This window comes from Manduca sexta, chromosome 19 (assembly GCF_014839805.1).
Source record: "Manduca sexta isolate Smith_Timp_Sample1 chromosome 19, JHU_Msex_v1.0, whole genome shotgun sequence".
Taxonomy (NCBI): Eukaryota; Metazoa; Arthropoda; class Insecta; order Lepidoptera; family Sphingidae; genus Manduca; species Manduca sexta.
Window position 1 is genome coordinate 11,453,497 of NC_051133.1, and position 20,441 is coordinate 11,473,937.

Genomic DNA, 20,441 nt, shown 5'->3' on the forward strand with positions numbered 1-20,441 from the left:
CAATTTTCATAACGTCTTTTCGTGACTGACGTTCCTATAAATACATTGTTCTATTTTCAAAGTCAATTTTGTATGTTATAATTTAGAATATGGCCACTTTGTATTAAGTAAATGTAGAACATAAATACCTAATAACACATTCTATTTTACTCTGCGTTATTGAAATAATGTTTTACGACAGAAAAACAGTATTCGGCATACGAAATTAGTCGATATTAATCGTTAAAGTATTATAACCTATGTAACAGTATAAACATATTAACATATAAATCGAATTCAGACTTAATGAGAAGCTGTTTAAAGCGACCTCAATCAATTTAACGAATAGAGTATAGCGTTGAAGTTAGGAACGTTAATACACCGTTTGACCATGTAGGTAGAATAACTCATAGCATATTCTATAATATACATAACACAACCGATAAAGATGAAATTAGAACGTCTCTAAACCTTGGATGCGTCGTCGAGTTCCAATGCGAAAATTAACATGCATGTATTATTGACGACAATATAAAATATATTGAAATCGCACTTCTAAACATCTGGAGAAAGAAGGTTATTCGAACACCAAAGCAAGATTACAAAGACAAATTGCTGGCACTAACGCCGAATAAGCAAAAGTTAAAGATAAAAAAAGTATAAACAGGTTATCGACACCAAATGGGTTATCCAAAGAATTGCATTGAAAACTAATGGCACCACTATCATTAATTAGGCAATAGATATTCAAGGCTAATTGTGCTCGGTTATACAAAATGTATTCGTCGGTACTCATCTTGTCGTGTTTAAATAGGATGTCGTAATTGTAAACGTTGGTTATTCATTAGCAGCATTAAGATCATTCGGCGGCGGCGCGGCACACATGCAGTGCCGCGTAACGAGTGCTTTCTCAGGCCCCAAGGTTGCGACAGACAGTTGCGCGAACTGACCGTCCATTATTGGTAACACGCCCACTAGGCAACAGTACCTTTTTAATGCGAATCGTTACTTCAACGTGTGCCAAGTTTAAAACAAGTCAATACGTCATTAATAAACACATTGGCTTAATCGTCACCTGAAAGAGGTGCCTTATTAATGCAACGTGAGTTTGCTAGTGGAAAATTATTAGTTTGGTATATGAATGTCACATCAAGGCAACGTTACTGCTAAACGTCTATTGTGCAAATTCATAACGTTGCTTCTGTTTCACGACTAGCATTGCGTGCTCGAGTAACGAGGTAATATTTTGAGGAACCGTTGGCTTCGAATAACATTCAAACTGTTGACATGTATGAGTTTTATTTTTAAAATATTCACGCTCTGTACAGAGCACGACAGCTTTGAAGTTTTTATGATGTACGCTTTAAATTGAGTAGGAAATAGATCGATCAAATTGCTTCAACACACGCCAGGTATATGTAGTTAGTATGATATATAAATCATGTATATTGCGCGTAGAATAAAATCTTAGTGTAACATTTGACGAGGATTCTATGTGTGCTCTCAACTGAAACAATATGTAAAAATGTACACCAATATGTGTACAATAATAAAATGTACAAGAATGTTGCAGTGTTGATAAAATTATATTTTAATCTTTGTCAGCAAATACCTTACAAAATATTCCATTTCATTAACAAAATGAAAGGTAAACATGTCTACGTACACAAGGGCTTAAAGTAATTACACCACTTCTATTAGTATTTTCTCCCACATATGTTTGTTCCAATGTTCTAACCCAGTGTAAAAGTACCATTCGACTCTACACTAGATTTAAAATATAATTCGACTATACATACTTGTATGAGTCAGTAAGTGCATGGATACACCTACATGACCGACTAGAATGAATTTCGTGTACACAATAACGCAATCCCACTACACAGTGAATCCTAAAAATATTTTTAACGCTGCCGACATTATGCATTCGGACCGAAGCATCCACAGCAGGATTCAGACATTCATAATGTGAATTTAGCACATTTGTTTACACTGAATGATGTTATTGTACTGGAATATCATGGACGTGGGCGTAAATTCTTTTGGGCCAGGATTAAGATTCGATTTAGAAATGTGATATAACGCTACAAGCTCTGAATAGTCACAACTGCTATGACTAACTTCTGCCTTTATAAATGCACTAGCTTTTGCTCGCGGCTCCGCCCGCGTTATAAAGTTATTCAGGCTAAAGTTTTCCGTTATAAAAATAGTAGTTTCCCGGGAGCCTATGTTCTTCCCAGGGTCTCAAACTGTCTCCATACCAAATTTCATCTTAATACGTTAGGTAGTTTTTGAGTTTAACACGTTAAGGCAGACAGATGCAGCGGGGGACTTTTGTTATATTATTTAGAACTTTTTAAGTGAAACAATCCCGTCATACATCATTGTTGCATAACTCTAACCGTTTACGCAGCGCAGGCAACGGAAGCTCTCAAAACTCATAATTTTCCCCGTTTTTCCAACATGTTTCATTACTGCTCCGCTCCTATTGGTCATAGCATGATGATATATAGCCTATAGCACTCCAGGAACAAAGGGCTATCCAACACAAAAAAGATTTTTTCAGTTCAAACCGGTAGTTCCTGAGATTAGCCATTACTGCTCCGCTCCTATTGGTCATAGCGTGATGATACATAGCTTATAGCGGTCCACAAATAAAGGGCTATCCAACACAAAACGATTTTTTCAGTTGAAACCGGTAGTTCCTGAGATTAGCCATTACTGCTCCGCTCCTATTGGGTATAGCGTGATGATATATAGCCTATAGCACTCCACGAATAAAGGGCTATCCAACGCAAAAAGAATTTTTCAGTTTGGACCGGTAGTTCCTGAGATTAGCCATTACTGCCCCGCTCCTATTGGGTATAGCGTGATGATATATAGCCTATAGCACTCCACGAATAAAGGGCTATCCAACGCAAAAAGAATTTTTCAGTTTGGACCGGTAGTTCCTGAGATTAGCCATTACTGCCCCGCTCCTATTGGGTATAGCGTGATGATATATAGCCTATAGCACTCCACGAACAAAGGGCTATCCAACGCAAAAAGAATTTTTCAGTTTGGACCGGTAGTTCCTGAGATTAGCGCGTTCAAACAAACAAACAAACAAACAAACAAACAAACAAACTCTTCAGCTTTATATAATAGTATAGATTAGGTCTTCAAGATGCTGCAAATGTTTTTTATCTAACTGAAAATAAACAACATTAGTCATTCTGAAAGCAAAATTTTGATATTTTTAACATACTTTACATTATAATAATGACACATTGTTAGGTAATTGTATTCCTAAAATGATTTTGCAAGACACGCCAATGTTAAGTACTATTTATATAAACGTCACGCGGTGTTAAATTTCTCAGCTCTGCCGTATAGAGCATTTTCTTTTAGATTTCTGTCTGGAATCTAGCCAAGTTCCGTTAAATCCCTTGTTAAACATTTAAACAGGAAGTAGCCGTTTGCCTTCCGCAGTAATGGGACATTAACCGCGACCAAACACTATGAGGTCCACCTGAACTACTGTAAACTAAATTGCAAAACCAGGTACATTGAGAAATATTCATATACACACGCCTTAAATCCCCAAAGGGGTAGGTAGAGGCGCAACTGGTACACCCGCTTTCGGCCATGCGTATTTCGTCCCATAATATGGCAGGAGCAAGTCTATCGCCATATCGGGCACAAATTCCAAACTCCAGGCCGACTCTGAGTAGAAAAACCTAATATCACTTTACCCAACCCGAACCCAAGGCAATCATTAAGACATATAAAGGTGTTGGTAAGTCTGTTTCAAATAATTATTCCGCTTATTGCTTAAGCAAGCTGAAAAATTAATTACATAAAATTGTTGATTGAGAGAGTGAGAGTGCAGGTTGTAACTCGGTAATTACTGTGGCCAACGAGATACAACATATAAAACAATTCATACATGCCAGCTGACAATGACGACAGCAGCTCGTGGAACATTTCGCTTTATTAGGAAGCCACGTATTAAAGCACCTCGGCGAGCCCACGTGACTGCGCCGCGCTACGAACGTCAAACAATACAACATATTAGGACTGTATATTGAATACCTGAGTTTAAAAACGCTATCGATTTAGTCTGCGACGGAGCAGATGTTGCCAAATGGCCACGTTTATACTACATGGTGTTTGCGCGTTACGTAACACAATTTCAAAGGAATGAATTACTAGTGACGTACAAATCAAACAAATCATTTACTGTTACATCGATATTTTTAATTTCATCGTAATTTTATGGAAGATCAATACATGGTGACAAATAATTACTGAAATTAAATGACTTTTTACACTTCAACTTTCAATGCTATAGGCACTCGATAGAATAGATCTATACGTGAACATTTTAATTATAATACGTACAGATATAAAAAGACGAGTGTTCGCAAATACACATAACTGTAACACTAATGTTTATAATATCCAAAATGGCTTTAAAATGTTCACATTAGAACGTCCACGTTGTGAAGATGAGCAAGTTTGTGAAGCTACTGGAATGAAGTACGCGGATATAGAAGCTGACAATGAATCTCCTAATTACCGGGAACACGACCACTCTATATTTATTTACAATCACTGTAACGTAGAATACACATCTGAAAATCTTAATTTAAATACAATCTTCGAAAGAAATGATGCGTCTCACTCTACAAACTTGACTATTGCGCTTGGAGCTATGCACATCGCGAGCGGCTCAAACATTATTCGAAAATGTCAAACAATGTCCAAATGGTGAATGCCGTTTACTTACAAGATACGAATATCCCTTCACTTAATCAACTAGTCGACGTCTGACAGACGACAGCCGCGGTAATACGCTAGTTTCAATGAAAAACAGCCGATAACAATGACTGGAAAGTAACATGAGAAATGTTTCATACAATTTACCTTTCGATTTTATAGTTTAGAAAAACGCTTCCACATGAACATTACTTACTCTTTCTTTCGAAACGCGCAAATTAATCAATTATCTAATTACACTACAAGCTAATTCTAAAGCGTTAAGACACCAAGCTATCCTTAATATTGCCACTTCAATAACTTCAAGCATATTTAAGTTATAATGACGAAGTGACTAGCTACTTCATAGAGGCTGAACAATTTTCATTTACAGTTCGAGACCTAGTTTATAGTATCACTTAGTAAAAACGGTGCAAATGTTAATACTGACTAATAATTAATTAGTGTGGCAACAATACAGAACAAGGCAATAATTATAACAAAGGTATCAAAACGGATCTTAAGAAAAGTCTTAAAACACTGCTATGAAATTATTTACACACAAGACCCACATCCAAAATGGAGATAATTATGGCACCAAATAAACAATTAAAATGAAAAAAACTTATAAATAAGAAGGACATTCCACCAATGAGGACATTGTTAACAACAATAATCCTTAGTGCTTAATTAAGAATTAGTAATATAGGTAACTTTTTAATCTTTCATCAAAAAGATAGGTCAGTTGACATCACTAGAGTACTAATCAGAAATGACGGACGATAATGTGAGATGATTACATAGACTCATGTACAAACAATTTGATATGACTCTTATATCTCATTTAGTTAGATCTGAATGTGAAGTTATATAGTAGGGTCAATATTTTCCAAAGAAATACTACATGCCGCTCCAGCTGCACATTAGTGTTATTAAATATGTGCACGGAGCCTTTAAGTAACCTTTCATATCAACCTAACAACTATTACCACAGACTCGCACAATTTCCACAATGTAAAATGCACTACAATTTACTAGATATTTTATTTGTACAGCTTGAATTCAAAGTCCTACATCTAATAGCTAACAAACTTTATAATAAATGTTGCCAATTTAATTTCATTGGTGTATCATCACACACTCCAGAGAATGGTGGGATCAATACGACAGAACTCTTAAATTGATGATGTGTCTCTTTACAATTACTTATTGATAACATCAGTCTCAATGACAAGATATAGCCGTAGAGGCATAATAATGATTTACCACTAGGAATTTTTCAAACACATTCCTATTATGATTGAAAACAATGTTTCATATACAAAAATTCTCTCTTGATACATTTTGTGCTGCATTCAAAGATTGCAATGTGTAAAAGTTTACATGTTAAATATGGTTGAAATATTGCTCTCAATGCAAATGGGAACATGTTCAAAATGAACACGTTTGTAATTTATTGCTTTTGTGGAACTGATGCTAACAATAAGCACCCGGTGAGTGTCAGTGTTGTCTCCGGACGCGCTCTTGCACTAGTGTTTGGATTCACAATAAAGTAACTACACTTAATCTACAAAATAAGGAACTAATACATTTACACTTAAATCCAAATGAATCCTCACATCAGATCACAAACACATAGGTCAGATTGCACATGTGAACACAACTATGTGTATACAAATACAATAAATTAATCTCTTTAATATAATTTGATGTAGCTATAGTTCCTTACAATATTAAAAAATATCAACTGATACAACAATGTTAACTATAAACAAAAACCAATAGTCACATAATTAAAAACCTACGTTCAAACAACATTCCATAGATAAATACATCATTTTTAAGGTAATTCAAAAATATCGCACCAGTGATAGAAATTGATCCTAATTTCATGGTTCCGTGATGTTGATAAGCATTAAGATAAAAATATTAATTGAGAAATTTGATCGTGAAGAAAATCTTAGAAAGCAACCATATTATGATTGATATACATATTATTACAAAATTGTTGATTTCGTAAAAACAATAAAAAATACTATATAATAAAGCTTACCACATCCCAATTCTATTGTCAATGGCAAACTACCACATACTGAAATGAACAATTGGGTAGAACATCGAGTGCTCAGTGTGTGTCGTGGCGGCTGGCGGGCGAAGGCAGGCCCCGGGCCGCCGCCGCGCTCCGCTCCAGAGGGCACTAAGCAAATGAACGCCACCGAAATATCGGAAATAGTTCAACAACCACCTCGGGCGCACTCCACACGGGTGGCACAGCGCGCCGGCCCCGTTGCGCCGCAGCGTCCTCACCACCGGGGCCGCGGCGCCTCCGCGGCCACCCTCACGGAAGATTCACTGATACAAAACACCCGGTCGCGGTCGCGGGCGCGTCCGCTCGCAGGCACCAACTGTGCGCTCAGAACTCGGCGAACTCCTTCGCGCACTTCTCCGTCGATGAGATACGTAGTGCTTCCTCCTCGTAGTCGTCGAAGTTGCTCGTGTCGCCCGGGCCCTTGCACCGCGGTATGAACGGCGCCTCGATCTTCTTCTGGAAGACGGCTATCCAGTCGGTGCTCGCGAACCATTTGTGACCTTTGATGTCGTTGACGCCGGCCTTCAGGTTGCCGTAGCGCTTGGTTAAGTCCACCTGCAGCAGGTTACGCAGCAGGTCTTTTAGGTCGGAGCCGAAGTGCGAAGGGAAGCGGACCTTGCCCGAAACGATCTTCTCATAGATCTGGATGGGCTGGTCGGCGAAGAACGGCGGGTATCCGGCTGCCATCTCGTAAACTAACACGCCCAGCGCCCACCAGTCCACCGCCTTGTTGTAGCCCTTGGAGAGGATGATCTCCGGGGCGAGGTATTCGGGCGTGCCGCACAGTGTCCACGTACGGCCTTTGACGCGCTTCGCGAACCCGAAGTCCGTCACTTTGAGGTAGCCTTGGGAATCGATCAGCAAGTTTTCAGGTTTGAGATCGCGATAGATAAGGTCAAGATAGTGGAGGTACTCGAATGCGAGCACTATTTGCGCCGCGTAGAAACGCGAGTGCGGCTCTGAGAAGCGACCCACCTTGCGCAGGTGCGAGAACATCTCGCCGCCAGGCACATACTCCAGCACCATGTACAGGTTCGAGTTATCCTTGAAGTGGAACTTGAGGCTCACCAGGAAGGGGAAGTTGATCGCCTGCAGGATGCGCTTCTCGTTCAGCGTGTGCTCCACCTGTTTCAGCTTCACAACTTTCTGTTTGTCTAATATTTTCATAGCGTAATATTCTTTCGTGGGTTTATGCTGCACTATCATGACTCGCCCGAACGAGCCCGTACCTAAGGTTTTTATTCGCTCGAAGTCGTTCAGTCCGGCGGTGTTGGTAGGATTCTTCTTCCATTTTTCCTCAAAATCCTCTTTGGCTTGATCGAGGAACTCCTTGACGCTTTCGGCGGCGTCCACCTTCTTGTTGGCGGTGGCAGCATTGTTGCCCATGGCGCACACCACAAACCAGTCCGATACCGTAGATTCGCCGTTATTAGAGGCCGCCTTGCTGCACTAATCGATGCCTGCTGTGCGACCGCGTAAGAAACGGGGCAGGTCAACACAGACCGATTTGGAACACGTACATTCTTAATTTCTATAACACGATCACACGTCACGAAACACAATCAATATAGGCACACATTGACACGACTATTTTGAGTGCGAGATCCCACAAAAAATACTTTAGCACATTCACAAGAATAAAATGGCTTCCACAGCCGGACTCGATCGACAGAGCGAGATCGAGCGAACTATTCGCTCACGGGTGGCGGTCAATTAATAAATGTTGCCAACATTAATATTATATTCCTACTAAAAACCGTCAATTCCTACCAAAGGTACCATATACCAGCTTCCATTGGATCAAGTCATCGCCTTTTATAGGTTACAACAATAGAAAGCAAAATAATGAAAAATAATATGTAACTATTTTAAACACATTTACATCAACGAGATATATCGCTAATTTTTACACTATTTGAGATTGTCATTTTCAGTGGTTATATAACTTTGCAATTTCTTTCACTACCCAATACGCTTATTAAAGTTAAGAATAATATTACTATTAATATGGTTTTCATTTAAAAGAATATGGCTATTTCAATTTATAATTTTTGTTTATTTATTCTACTCCTAATTTTTTACAAGATTTGTAGGCGGAACTCACTCAGTTTTTATTTGTGTACTTTTAATACTACCTAGCGTAATTTCTTAATCGAGAGTCCTTTGAGCAGTATAATATTAAAAGCTATTTAATCTAGCTTCGGTTACCTATTCCGATAGTATGAATTTTATCTACAATCATAAACGGACCAAGACTAACATTTGTGAGGCTTTTATTGATATAATATTAATTATCAAATGAGTGCCGTAGATCTTTAGGATACCACGATCTATTGTTTACGAGGTGTTGCTCTTGCTTGCGGCTTCGCCCGCGTGAATACCCTTTCCCTATACAAAAGTTTTTAAAACACTATAGAGATTTATAGCATCGCCTGCCGACGACCTCAACTACGACGCCAATGCCATCTATTTAAAAAATCTTTTATTAAATAGAAGAAAATTCCTGGAATAAATTCGAAAATTTGTGTGAATGTTTGTTATAAGGAAACATAGAAACAGCTGAACGGATTTTAATAAAATTTGATACACAGGTAGATCATATCCTAGGTTAACTCATAAGCTTATTCCAGGTAATTTGCTTCAATGGGAAATTATGTTTTTTTTTAATCAATGACGCTGACCGAATACAGTGTTTTAGCGACTTATGTAGGAGGAAAACTTTGTCACGTGGGCTAAGCGCGATCTTTTATTTATCATTTTTCGTTCATTTCTGCGTCTTGGCAATCTCTCATACTTATGTAACAAGAACCCACTTCTTTGTCCTATATCTGAATCTTTTTAATTTAATTTAGTCTGGTGATTACAAGGTTTATCATACATTTAACCAGATTATGCCAGAAAGTCATTTCCTGAAATCAATGTCCCGGTATTCATATCTTTCTTCTTTAAAAATAAATCTTTTATCCAAATATCATATATATAGTATATAATATAATTATTATTATTGATAAAGTAAAAAAATATATTGAAAATTATGTGAATCAAAAAGAAATAAGGTCAGTCGGGGGAAGTGCGCCATAAAATTTTCATAGCTGGATTCAATGCAAAATAATTTCTTTTTGTGCTGACTTAAGAATGTAATTTTATTAATTTAAGAATATTTGGTATTTTGTGATAACAACCTATAGCCATTCAAGGAAATCGGACCATAAATTAATAATATTTTGCTCAAAGTAAAAAAAATGGTAGTAGGCGCACTTGCCTCTGGAAATGGGGTAAGTGCGCCTGTGTGAAAAACGCCAATAAGAAACAATATAAAGAAAACACTCACTTTAGTCCATAGAGAAATAAGTTTTACTCGCATTGCTCTTGGATAATTTTTAATCACTCAATATTATAACAAACTATGGCTGTCAAATCAAATTCGGGGTAAGTGCGCCATATATATGTAAATCAGGGCTTGAAAACATTTTTAGATTTTTTTTTTGATATATAATTTTTTGTTAGGTTAGAGTTTTGTGTGCGGATATGTTGGAATAAAAAATGGTAGCCCTAATATAAAATCTATTTTATTTCTAAAAAGTAAAAAAAAACATACAAAATGTAGGAATTAACAATTTTAAATGCGTTATATCTCAATTATTTAGAATTTGGCCTTATGACATTTGATATGTTTTAGCTGCAATATATCCAGATAACGTGCCTGATCGAACAGTTGCAACCTATTCACATAAAGTTGCTCTAGACCAAGGTATTTCAGTTATTCTTTTGTAAAAACGAATTAACTAATACGTCCTTTTATTTAAGTCGGCTCAAAACAAAATACCTTGAGTACAAAAAATTCTGCTGTTAACTACAACATTTTAATAATAATAATTCATATTAGTAAAACTTATTCTCAAAAAAGGTTGGTTATATATGGATCAGGGGCAAGTGCGCCATACGACTACTAACTATGGCGCACTTGCCCTACTCGACAATTTATAGGTACATTTTTTCGCATTGCTAAAAAATCCTTTATTTTAGTATATATAAATAAAATTCAGGCAGGAAGTTAAAATAAAAGGTTTAAACTATGTATTCACCTTACTGGTTTACAGAAATATGTTAAATATCTTGAAATATTTGATGTTATCTTTCGCGGGGTCATCTCGGTTTACAGGTCTAAATGACACTTAAAAATAAAATGGCCAATAAATCGTATTAAAATGAACATAGCCATTTATGTTTTTTAGTGGAACTGTATTTCAGTTAGTGGCATAGATAGTAAGATTGCGGTAATTGTATAACATCAATAGTTCTCGATTTTTTTAGGGTAGGTGCACTTACCCCGTCGGCGCACTTGCCCCACCTGACCTTACATCCATATAAATAAATAAATACTTGCCTAAGTGGCGGCGAGACGGCGATAATCAATACACATAAAAACAACAGTAAGGTGATGTAAACGCTACGTAATAGTAAAAATATGATATTTCTGTGCCGATGTGTATGAATATTGCATGGAAATTCAATAACTGAAGAAATAAATACAAAAAATATCAAGTTTTATTACATGAATATTGTCATACAATCTAAAAAGTTACCATGCTAACACTTTTTTCACGTCTAGCAACATAGATAAAGTAGCTTTCGTTGATTGCTGCTAGATGTCACTACCGTCCACGCAAGCGACAAGATTGCGTTGAGACTTAGGTCATGAATGTTTGCCAATCACGATAATGTTAAGTCGTTAGAGATAGGTATTCACATAATAATAATTAGTATGTTTTAATGTAATGTTATTTACCAGTTCCAATAGTCAATTCTTATATCGTTCGTAGTAGGTATGGTTTACAATGGGAACATACTACTTACCTAATACAAACACGGAATTTGTTGGAACTATAAAAATGACAAGGTTTATTATAATACATATTATTACTTACTTTATGGAGGTTAATCCTGTTATTGTACAAGACAATTATCTCAATAAATTTTATTCAAAAACAGTCCACACGTTTTTAAAAAATCCTAAAGAAATACTTCGATCTTATGACTGAAGCATTGTAACATTTATTTACACTTTTCTCCTGCATGAGTAAAAAAAAGTATCTCTATTAATATAAGCCTAAGCTAAAAATGCCTAATAACAATGATGAGGGTTTTGTATGTAAACGCTTAATTATTATTTTAATAGTCGCGGAGCTCCGAGAGCAAATAGCCTTGACGTTCGCCGCGTAGCAACACTCTACAAGTACATAGACATTAAAATGATTCAGATCTATGTATTTCTTTTGCCATTTATGTACATAAGGAACTTAGTTCAATGTCGGACTCTCGTGTTTGTAAACTTGAGAATATGCGTTTAATTATAATAAGGTAGATAGACTACGTATTACAAATTTTAACATAACATCCCAGATCTATATTAAACTTCCCAGTTCAGATGCAAGTTTCAAATATCTTTTTGTAAAGTGGTAATATCAGCCCTGTATTGTACATGCTGTGCTAGGCCTGGGCATCATCGTACAACATACTACTGTACAACATACTTGATATTAAGTATTTCAAGTTCAGTTAATGAGATAAAGGCTGCACCAATGTCTGAAACACGATTTTTCTTATGCGCTTATCTTCACACCAAATGTACGCCCATGTATGGGGGCATAGTTGCCGCGACCCTAGGCACACAGTTCAGTGTGTATACCTATACGGTTACCTATATAGTAGATATAGTTACTGCACCTGATGGTAAGCGTAGGTGTGATCAGATAGAGTCGATTAACAAGAGATAATCCCTCGCCAGTCGACACAATTATGCCGGCCTGTGAGACAGAGAGCCAAATCAATAACAGGCTGATACCGAAACGCGATGCACTTACCTGGGCTATTATGGAGGGCTCTACACCTTGTGTACGGTCAGGTGGTCGGTATCTGGGCGAATACATTTCCTACCACCAGGTTCCAGTTTGTATGCTGATGTACTATCTACTATTATATTCTAATACACATCGAGGCCTATAAGGGTTCGCGAACATTTCCTCTCCGTCTATCCTAGAGGGTTTCTTCTCCTTCCTCTTCTCTTCCTTCACTCTATCCCATCCTTTCTTCCTCCCAGGCCCGGAGACCGGATAGCCGTGGGTCGCCAGCGTACCGCCCGCTGGCACCCTCGATGATAACGGTAGGGCCTACCAACTCTTCATAGGGACTGCAGTGGTTGATAAGCCGGAGGATCGCCTGTACACCGTTAACAGGGTATCCCCGGTGATAACCACGGCAACACTCCAAAAAAATAAGTCTGAAACGGTTTATTTGATGCGTTATAAATACCTATAAGTGTTAAGAAATAAAAAGTTATACTGTGAGCATTTAAAATACAATTTTTACCTATATGTTTGTTTAAAAAATAACCACAATAATAACGCTATAAAAAGTTACGTCTGAAAACGAGCGCATTCGTCATTGTTTTTTTAATTTACACTCTGCGACAAATAAAATAGGTACTTAATTAACAATAATTAATAAAATTTTATAGACAATGTATTTTATATTACGTATATATCCTTAATTATACATATTAATCATAATTACTCACTAATTATGACGATTGTACAGGTAGTCGTTGTGAACTGGTAAATACTGGTAATAAATAGGTACTTACATCTCCCTAGATCAGTTTATTTTTTTTAAGAATATGAATAGCCACCACCACATAAAAACACAATTAATTAAAAATAATAGCAGTAAGGTGAAACAAATTTATCCATTTACATGCCATAAAAGGAAAATAAATGTGCCTCGGGTATTGAGTCCCATTACGTCATTGTAGGTAGGTAAAAATAGCACGTTTATTGTCATATTAGTTAAGGAATTATTATTCTCATATTATTGCTTAAATATTATAAGCAATAATACTAGCCTATATTTTATAAGTATAGCCTCAATGCTTTAGTGCCACAGTGCAAGCGCTCCAAGAATATGAACTAGCGTTTTTATTTTGATTATCAAGCCGCATAAACATAGTGTATTTTTTTTTTCGAATCCACAAACCTACAAGAAATTTGTAAAGAAGGTTTTGGGATAGGTTATAGTCACAGAACAGTAAGTAATTAAGAATTTATTAGATATAATGGCGCGGAAAGCTGCACAGGAGTGAGTTCGAAACGCCAAAATCGACTATGATAAGTAAATTATGATGTCAATTGATCGCGGAAAATCTTACATTTAGGCAACAAACATTGTTTCCCGGCGATTTCCACCCACTCCAAAAACGCAGCTCGGCGCAATTATGCATCCTACGTGTTTCTAACTGAGCTATGAGCTCCTAAATAATATCCCACTTTTATAACAATGCAAAATGGGCCTAGCAGCATGTCATTATTTTTGTTGCTTATTTACATTTAAACCTCTTTATCATTAATATATTTTGCTGTGTCTATGGCACGCCCAGACTTTGAACAATGTAATTTTTGAGAATACGACCGCGTACCTGTTGTTTCACGCAAGTCTGAATACACGAAAATAGGTCGCATAGCCGCTTATATCCAGTTTGAAAAGCAAATCAACCTTGATGTTGGTACTTCGGCAGGGCGCGTCATCATTCGTGTGTACTAGACTCATAACAAACGATATTACCTATTTACAAAGTTCCTAATATTGGCGCGATTCATCTTGCGTCTCTTTTGTTAACGCTTTATAAGAAAGAATAAAAAGCACTGGGTAAAAAAATTGACTAAGTATAAAATATAAATACGTTTATGTTTACGCATAAAATGTTTCAATTCAGCAGAACGAATCAAACTTCTGACGTAAGAAATAAATTTAAATGATTCTGAAGACGTTTTATCGTATTTTCAATAGATTATTCAACATCTTAGGTTAAGTATGCCTAACGATTTCAAAACGAACTCACAATCTAGTTAAAAACCTACTTCCTACTTCAAAGTTTATTGTATAGTACTTAGTAATTATAAACAGTTAATTGACTAGGCGATACATTTTAAACGAGGGTGAAACATGCAAAATCATTAGGTATTATTATTACAATTCCATCAGTAAACGATACTTCGCGGCCCGGGCTAGTCGCGTAGAATAGCTTTACCTACTAATGAACTAGATGGCGCTACTGATACTAACATTCTGGTTTCTGTTGTGTACCAAAATTTTTGTTTGTAAATCATAATAGATAAGTATATAAGTACATAATATATACAGGTGGTTAAATCGGTTTCTATGTGTTTAATATCATCATAATATCAATTCCATTTACAAAATATGTTAATCTTGCTTGCCATTTACTTTAAAATTTATACAAATAACAAAATATTATACTTACGGATATATCTATATAGTAGATAGATACCTAGGTAGGGAGAGTAATGGATCATAATGCTCTAGTTGGACTTCTACGCAATTTAAATGAATACTTATCTTAAAACTTGCAATTTCTTGACCAATAGAATTAATGTAGATACGTAACTATAACTCACTTATAAGTAGTACGGGGAGTATTAAGTAAATAAGTATAGGTAGTATTGAGCATCGAAAAAATATCTCTTTCTCGTAACTATTTATTTTGATTTCTTAGTAATCATAAATAATGTTTACGGATAAATGAGAGAATTTATTTTTTAAATCCGTAGGCACCTATTTCTTTAATTAAAAATATTTTTTTTTAATTTCCTTATTTCTTCAGACTTACGGTAGAACAGTACATTTATGCGTTTTTGGTTATTAAAAGATGTGTTTTTGCGGATTTAGGTTCTTAAGTGGGGTGTCATCGCTTAACCTCCTTTTAGAGACGACTTTGTTGATACAGCTGACTTTAATGAGACAATCATCACTACATAGTATAAAACAAAGTTGCTTTCTCTGTCCCTATGTTCATTTGTATGCTTAAATCTTTAAAACTACGCAACGGATTTTGATGCGGTTTTTTTTAATAGATAGAGTGATTCAAGAGGAAGGTTTATATGTATAATAACATCCAATAAATAGTGGAGAAATACTGTTATTTTGTTATGTTATACCCGTGCGAAGCCAGAGCGGGCCGCTATGTTTTTATATACAACGTTCACAATTTTTCTGTAGTGTATTTAGTATCAACATTCCACCCGTGCGAAGCCGGGGCGGGTCGCTAGTATGTAAATATATAGGAGAATAAACTACATATTATTACTAGGAATATATAAACAAGGACAAGGTAACCCTCAACACGTAACTAATGTTATGAAATTCCACAATGAACTCTAAAGTAAGCGAGATATAGTTAAATTTTCAACGTGATTATATCCAATCATGAGAAGTTGAATCGTCGAATAAGCGATAAGAAGTGTCAGTAACAAAAGATCATTCTTCTGTTACCAACGTTCTTGAGCTTTAGCTTATTTAGTAATACCTCCATTAAATTTAATTATCAATTTACCACAGATCAATTTAAAAAAAAGATTTGCTTGATTAAACACAGTTTAATACAATTAACACCAAACTTAACAGCACCCTTGTTTCGTAACAAGGACTTCAATTGACAAGAACATTAAGATTGTTATGCCACGGAGTACTTAGAGTTAATTGAGTAATACAAGCATAAGGATTTCTCCGCCAGTCGCTGCAGCGCGGCGCGGCGCGAAGTGATCAATTGGCAACGAAACGTCCCAAATACGATTTTTGCGAAGTTAATGTTTAAATATATTGTATTTGTTCCAAAAAAGTCCGACATGGCATAGTTTCAAAGCTCCTTTTATAGCCACATTTTTTCAATAAATAACAGTTTATTTGAAACTGTGTTACACCATGGGATTTGAATACAGTATCTCAATACATATTCAAAAAATTGTAAACCAAGGAGACTTAAGGCGATACCTCAAGGTCCATTTTCATACATTTTGTTTCACCTTTAATCTGGGTAACTAAACAAGTATTGGCAAGTAAAGAATTTAAATTCACGTCTAGTTAGTGATTAGTTCTCGCAGTTGAAAGAAAAACGTAAAAATAATTAATAATCATGGATATTTCTGCCTTTAAAATTTCGTCATACTAAACAAAATGTATGAAAATGGACCTTGAGGTATCGCCTTAAGTACATATTACTTTCCCAAATTCCATTCTGTAATTAAATTTAAACACAGAACATAACCTAAATAAAGGAACGGTCTCATCGATTTTGACAGTTTTTATAATAGGCCACGTAGACAAACTTAAAAAAGATAAAGTTGCTTATCGTATCTACTGTCTATGGACGTGGAGAACATAATATTGTACCTGGCCAGATAGAAAAAGATAACAGCACAAATCAAAACACGATGTAATAAAATAATTGTATTGTTGTTTGCTGATATAATACATATAATATTGCGCACGTATTACGTGTTTGTTTATATAGTATGGTGATATTAACTCCTAGACACTTGATATTCTGAATGTGTATGTCAAGTCATGTCATTTCTATATAATGACGATAGACGTACCATAGAATGATAAATCATAATCGCAATTAATAATTTATGAACTCGCAATGATCACAATATGCTAATTAAGTTTACATAATGGAAAGGCAATCTCGCTTAGCAATGGGCAATACTTAAAATGAATTTTAAAAATACCTTCATTATATTTTTGCGGAGCTTTATGAATGCCGCACTGTAGTCTCGGATACAAACCTTGGTTCAAGTAAATATTACATTTTGCTACTTCATATCAGGCCAGAGTATGGAATCATATTCGGTAAATGCCAATAGGCTCGCTTCTTATTGCCCGAAATTTAGCATAGCTGGCGAAATGTTCGCGTGTTACTCCTCTGCCTACTCTTGAATATGGAATAAAGCATGATTCTATATTTCTCTGTATTTTCTTACATTTTACCGACAATAGCTATATTTTTAAGTATGATACTACGCGGTACATAAATAACCATAAAAGCGTTGAACATCAAAACATTTAAATCCGGCGCGGATTGACGAATTACCTTTAGAACAACAAATTGCTTCAATTTACGTGTATATTGCCTTACTACAAAGTGTTTAGAATTATTTTCGCAAGTCATAGATATTTTACCACAATATTGATTTTTGAGCGAGGTACCTACAACTGTGAACAAACTTTATAGCTGAAGTTGTAAAGGTCTCACAATTCATAGCTATTGTTTTAAACCAGAAGTAATTATAATATGTTGTAAATGCTGATGTCAAATATTATTTTTAATTCAAACGAACCATAAATATGGTCGAATTACTAATATACCAGGGACCATTACACATTTTTTTACCATAAAAACACTTTTGAATTACAATTTCAATAATGAAACATTCTGCGATGATATTCCCTATTAAAAATACAGCTCCCTGTTTCCAAGGCCGTCTACATACCTATACAAGTATATACATGCTTTTGGGCTGGCTGAAGGGCGAACCCTCGCAAATACGAAGGGTGTTTGCCAATATTATACACGTACAAGTACGTACAGATAATTTGTGCGAAACAAAAGTTTGCACAGTTCGAATTAAGCGCGGGTAGTCTAGTCTGGGCTTCTGTATATATTTTTGTGACATGAGATTACAATGAAAGGTTATTTAATTATATCTATAACGTAATAATATGTTTTGCTACTTCGTGTTTTCATGGTAAATAAGAAACCTCCATAACTTCTCCATGTCCTTCTCTGTGTATAACACAAGTATTTTGTCCAACAAGGAGTTCGTAATAACAGGAAGAACCATTCGCTAGACGAATCACAGAAGTTAATGAAATGACTGTAACTTTATAATACGTTTTTAACACATAATATATGTAAAGACCAGTAATTGGATAATGAAAATTCGAAAAAATAATATAAAATCCGATGCACAAATTGTAGGCACTCTATTAGCGGGGTAGATAGGGGGCCGCGGGGGTTGAGCGGCGCGCGGTTGCTGTAGACAAGTATTGCGTGCCAAGAAGTATCCATCATTTACTTAGTTTAGGCGATTAATCTTTACATAACTTTTTACATATTTAGAATTGTGTAGTAAGTACTTACTTCATTATTTTATTTTATCTCTGTTCTTGAAATATGTATTTACTATGTGGAAGAATTATCCTAATTAAGTACTTACTAATCAATGAAAATATTATAATACCAGTGGACCCGCGAGAAAAATATTATTTACTTAGCAATTTTATTATAGTTTGTCTAGGTATTTGTTAGCAAAATCATTCTAAGCAGATACCACAATTTTAATCGACTATTGCAAAAGACACCTTAATGCCTAAATATCGAGGTTGAAATATCGATGTCGCGCATAACTGCTATATTAAAATTTCAGTGGTCGGAAATACGTCGAATAATGAATTTCTTATAAAATAAAAAAAATAATTGTTGAACATAATTTTTTTATTTATAAGTACATATGTACTTATAAATAAAAAATATAAAGCAATATACTTATGTTTTTGCTTAATATTTATTTTATGTCATTGAATAACGAAATGTAACGGGCGTTCGTATGGTTTTCAAAAAATTAAGTAAGTTCTTAAATCCACAATTAGGGTACCTACCCACCTCTGTCCAACGTAGTTACGTCCTAAATAACAAACTCGGTGTTCGTTGGTATAAAGTCCATAAGATTATACCAATACACAACTCTAACAATCGGTATAGCGCTCTTACCAATTCGAGTCGGATATTGGTACCTAGTACCTACGTTGGGGAATTAGGTAGAGGGTACACAGTGATCAAAATAAATAATTTTCTCATCGCAATGACAGAGCAATATCGATATTCATTCAACACAGCCACGTGGCCACATCGGATCATGATGGTTGACGAATTCACACTCTGACGAAATCACAAACTACTGCCAAGATTTCTTATAAAAGCCATCGACCTACCAAAGATACAACATTCTATTATCATCTCATGTAGCTTTTATCTCAACCAGTTAAAGATCAAAATTGGATTTCGGCAAACATAAAAATTGTTTCACACGTAGCTCCGATTCTTACATTTTGGCTCAATGTGAACTACTCAGATAGGTGGAAATTAACCTCGTGTTCATATGAGGTTACTTTAATATAATAAAATGTATTTATATAATGTGTTTAATAGTTAACAGAAGATGTATCAACCAGACGTTGATGAGTTAGGCACACAGGTAAATCACCGTGTTCCTTGTGACAATCGGTCAACGAACTTAGAAAAAAACCTCATAAGTTGATAATTTTAATTTATGGACATTTTCATTTGCATCTACTAAACACATTTTTATTGTTTTAATTTCTTCGTATATTTAAATTAGAATCCATTGAACATGTTTAAAATTCAAATATCCATATCAACATGTCAGTAAGTAGGTGCATAAAAGAAAATAATTTTTCTTGCCACGTTTATAGTACGTAGATAGGTACCTAGCACAAGAGAAGTCGGCCGCGGAAAACTTGGCGTGTATACATGTTATTAATTATTGTGTTTTAATTGTATGGCTCAACTTCTAATGTCACCAATTTAACAAAAATATTAATTAAGTATTTAAAAGCGTGGTTATTATTTCCTTTATACGAATGGAACATTTTAACGATTGTATTTTCAAACAGAACAGAAAGAGCTAAGTAGATTGATAGGTGCCCTCCTCTTTCCAAGTAGAATTCAAGGTTGTTAGTAGATGAACGTTAATCCTAT

General features: G+C 35.5%; 1 protein-coding gene and 1 long non-coding RNA gene across 2 annotated transcripts; both read right to left on the minus strand.

Moving 5' to 3' along the window:
- Nucleotides 1–4,196: 4,196 nt before the first annotated feature.
- LOC115440352 (cAMP-dependent protein kinase catalytic subunit 1) lies at nucleotides 4,197–8,525 on the minus strand. The gene has a single exon (XM_030164616.2). The coding sequence runs from the start codon at nucleotides 8,192–8,194 to the stop codon at nucleotides 7,133–7,135; it is 1,062 nt and encodes a 353-aa protein (XP_030020476.1). The 5' UTR covers nucleotides 8,195–8,525; the 3' UTR covers nucleotides 4,197–7,132.
- Nucleotides 8,526–11,338: 2,813 nt separating this feature from the next.
- On the minus strand, nucleotides 11,339–14,350 carry LOC115440354. Its single transcript, XR_003938347.1, has 2 exons — nucleotides 14,280–14,350; nucleotides 11,339–13,088 (listed from the first exon to the last, which is right to left on the minus strand). It is a non-coding gene; the product is annotated as an uncharacterized LOC115440354 (long non-coding RNA).
- Between the last annotated feature and the right edge of the window lie 6,091 nt (nucleotides 14,351–20,441).

What these genes read in the sequence shown, in the direction of transcription:
- LOC115440352 (XM_030164616.2), bottom strand. Translation starts at nt 8,194, where the DNA reads ATGGGCAACAATGCTGCCACCGCCAACAAGAAGGTGGACGCCGCCGAA.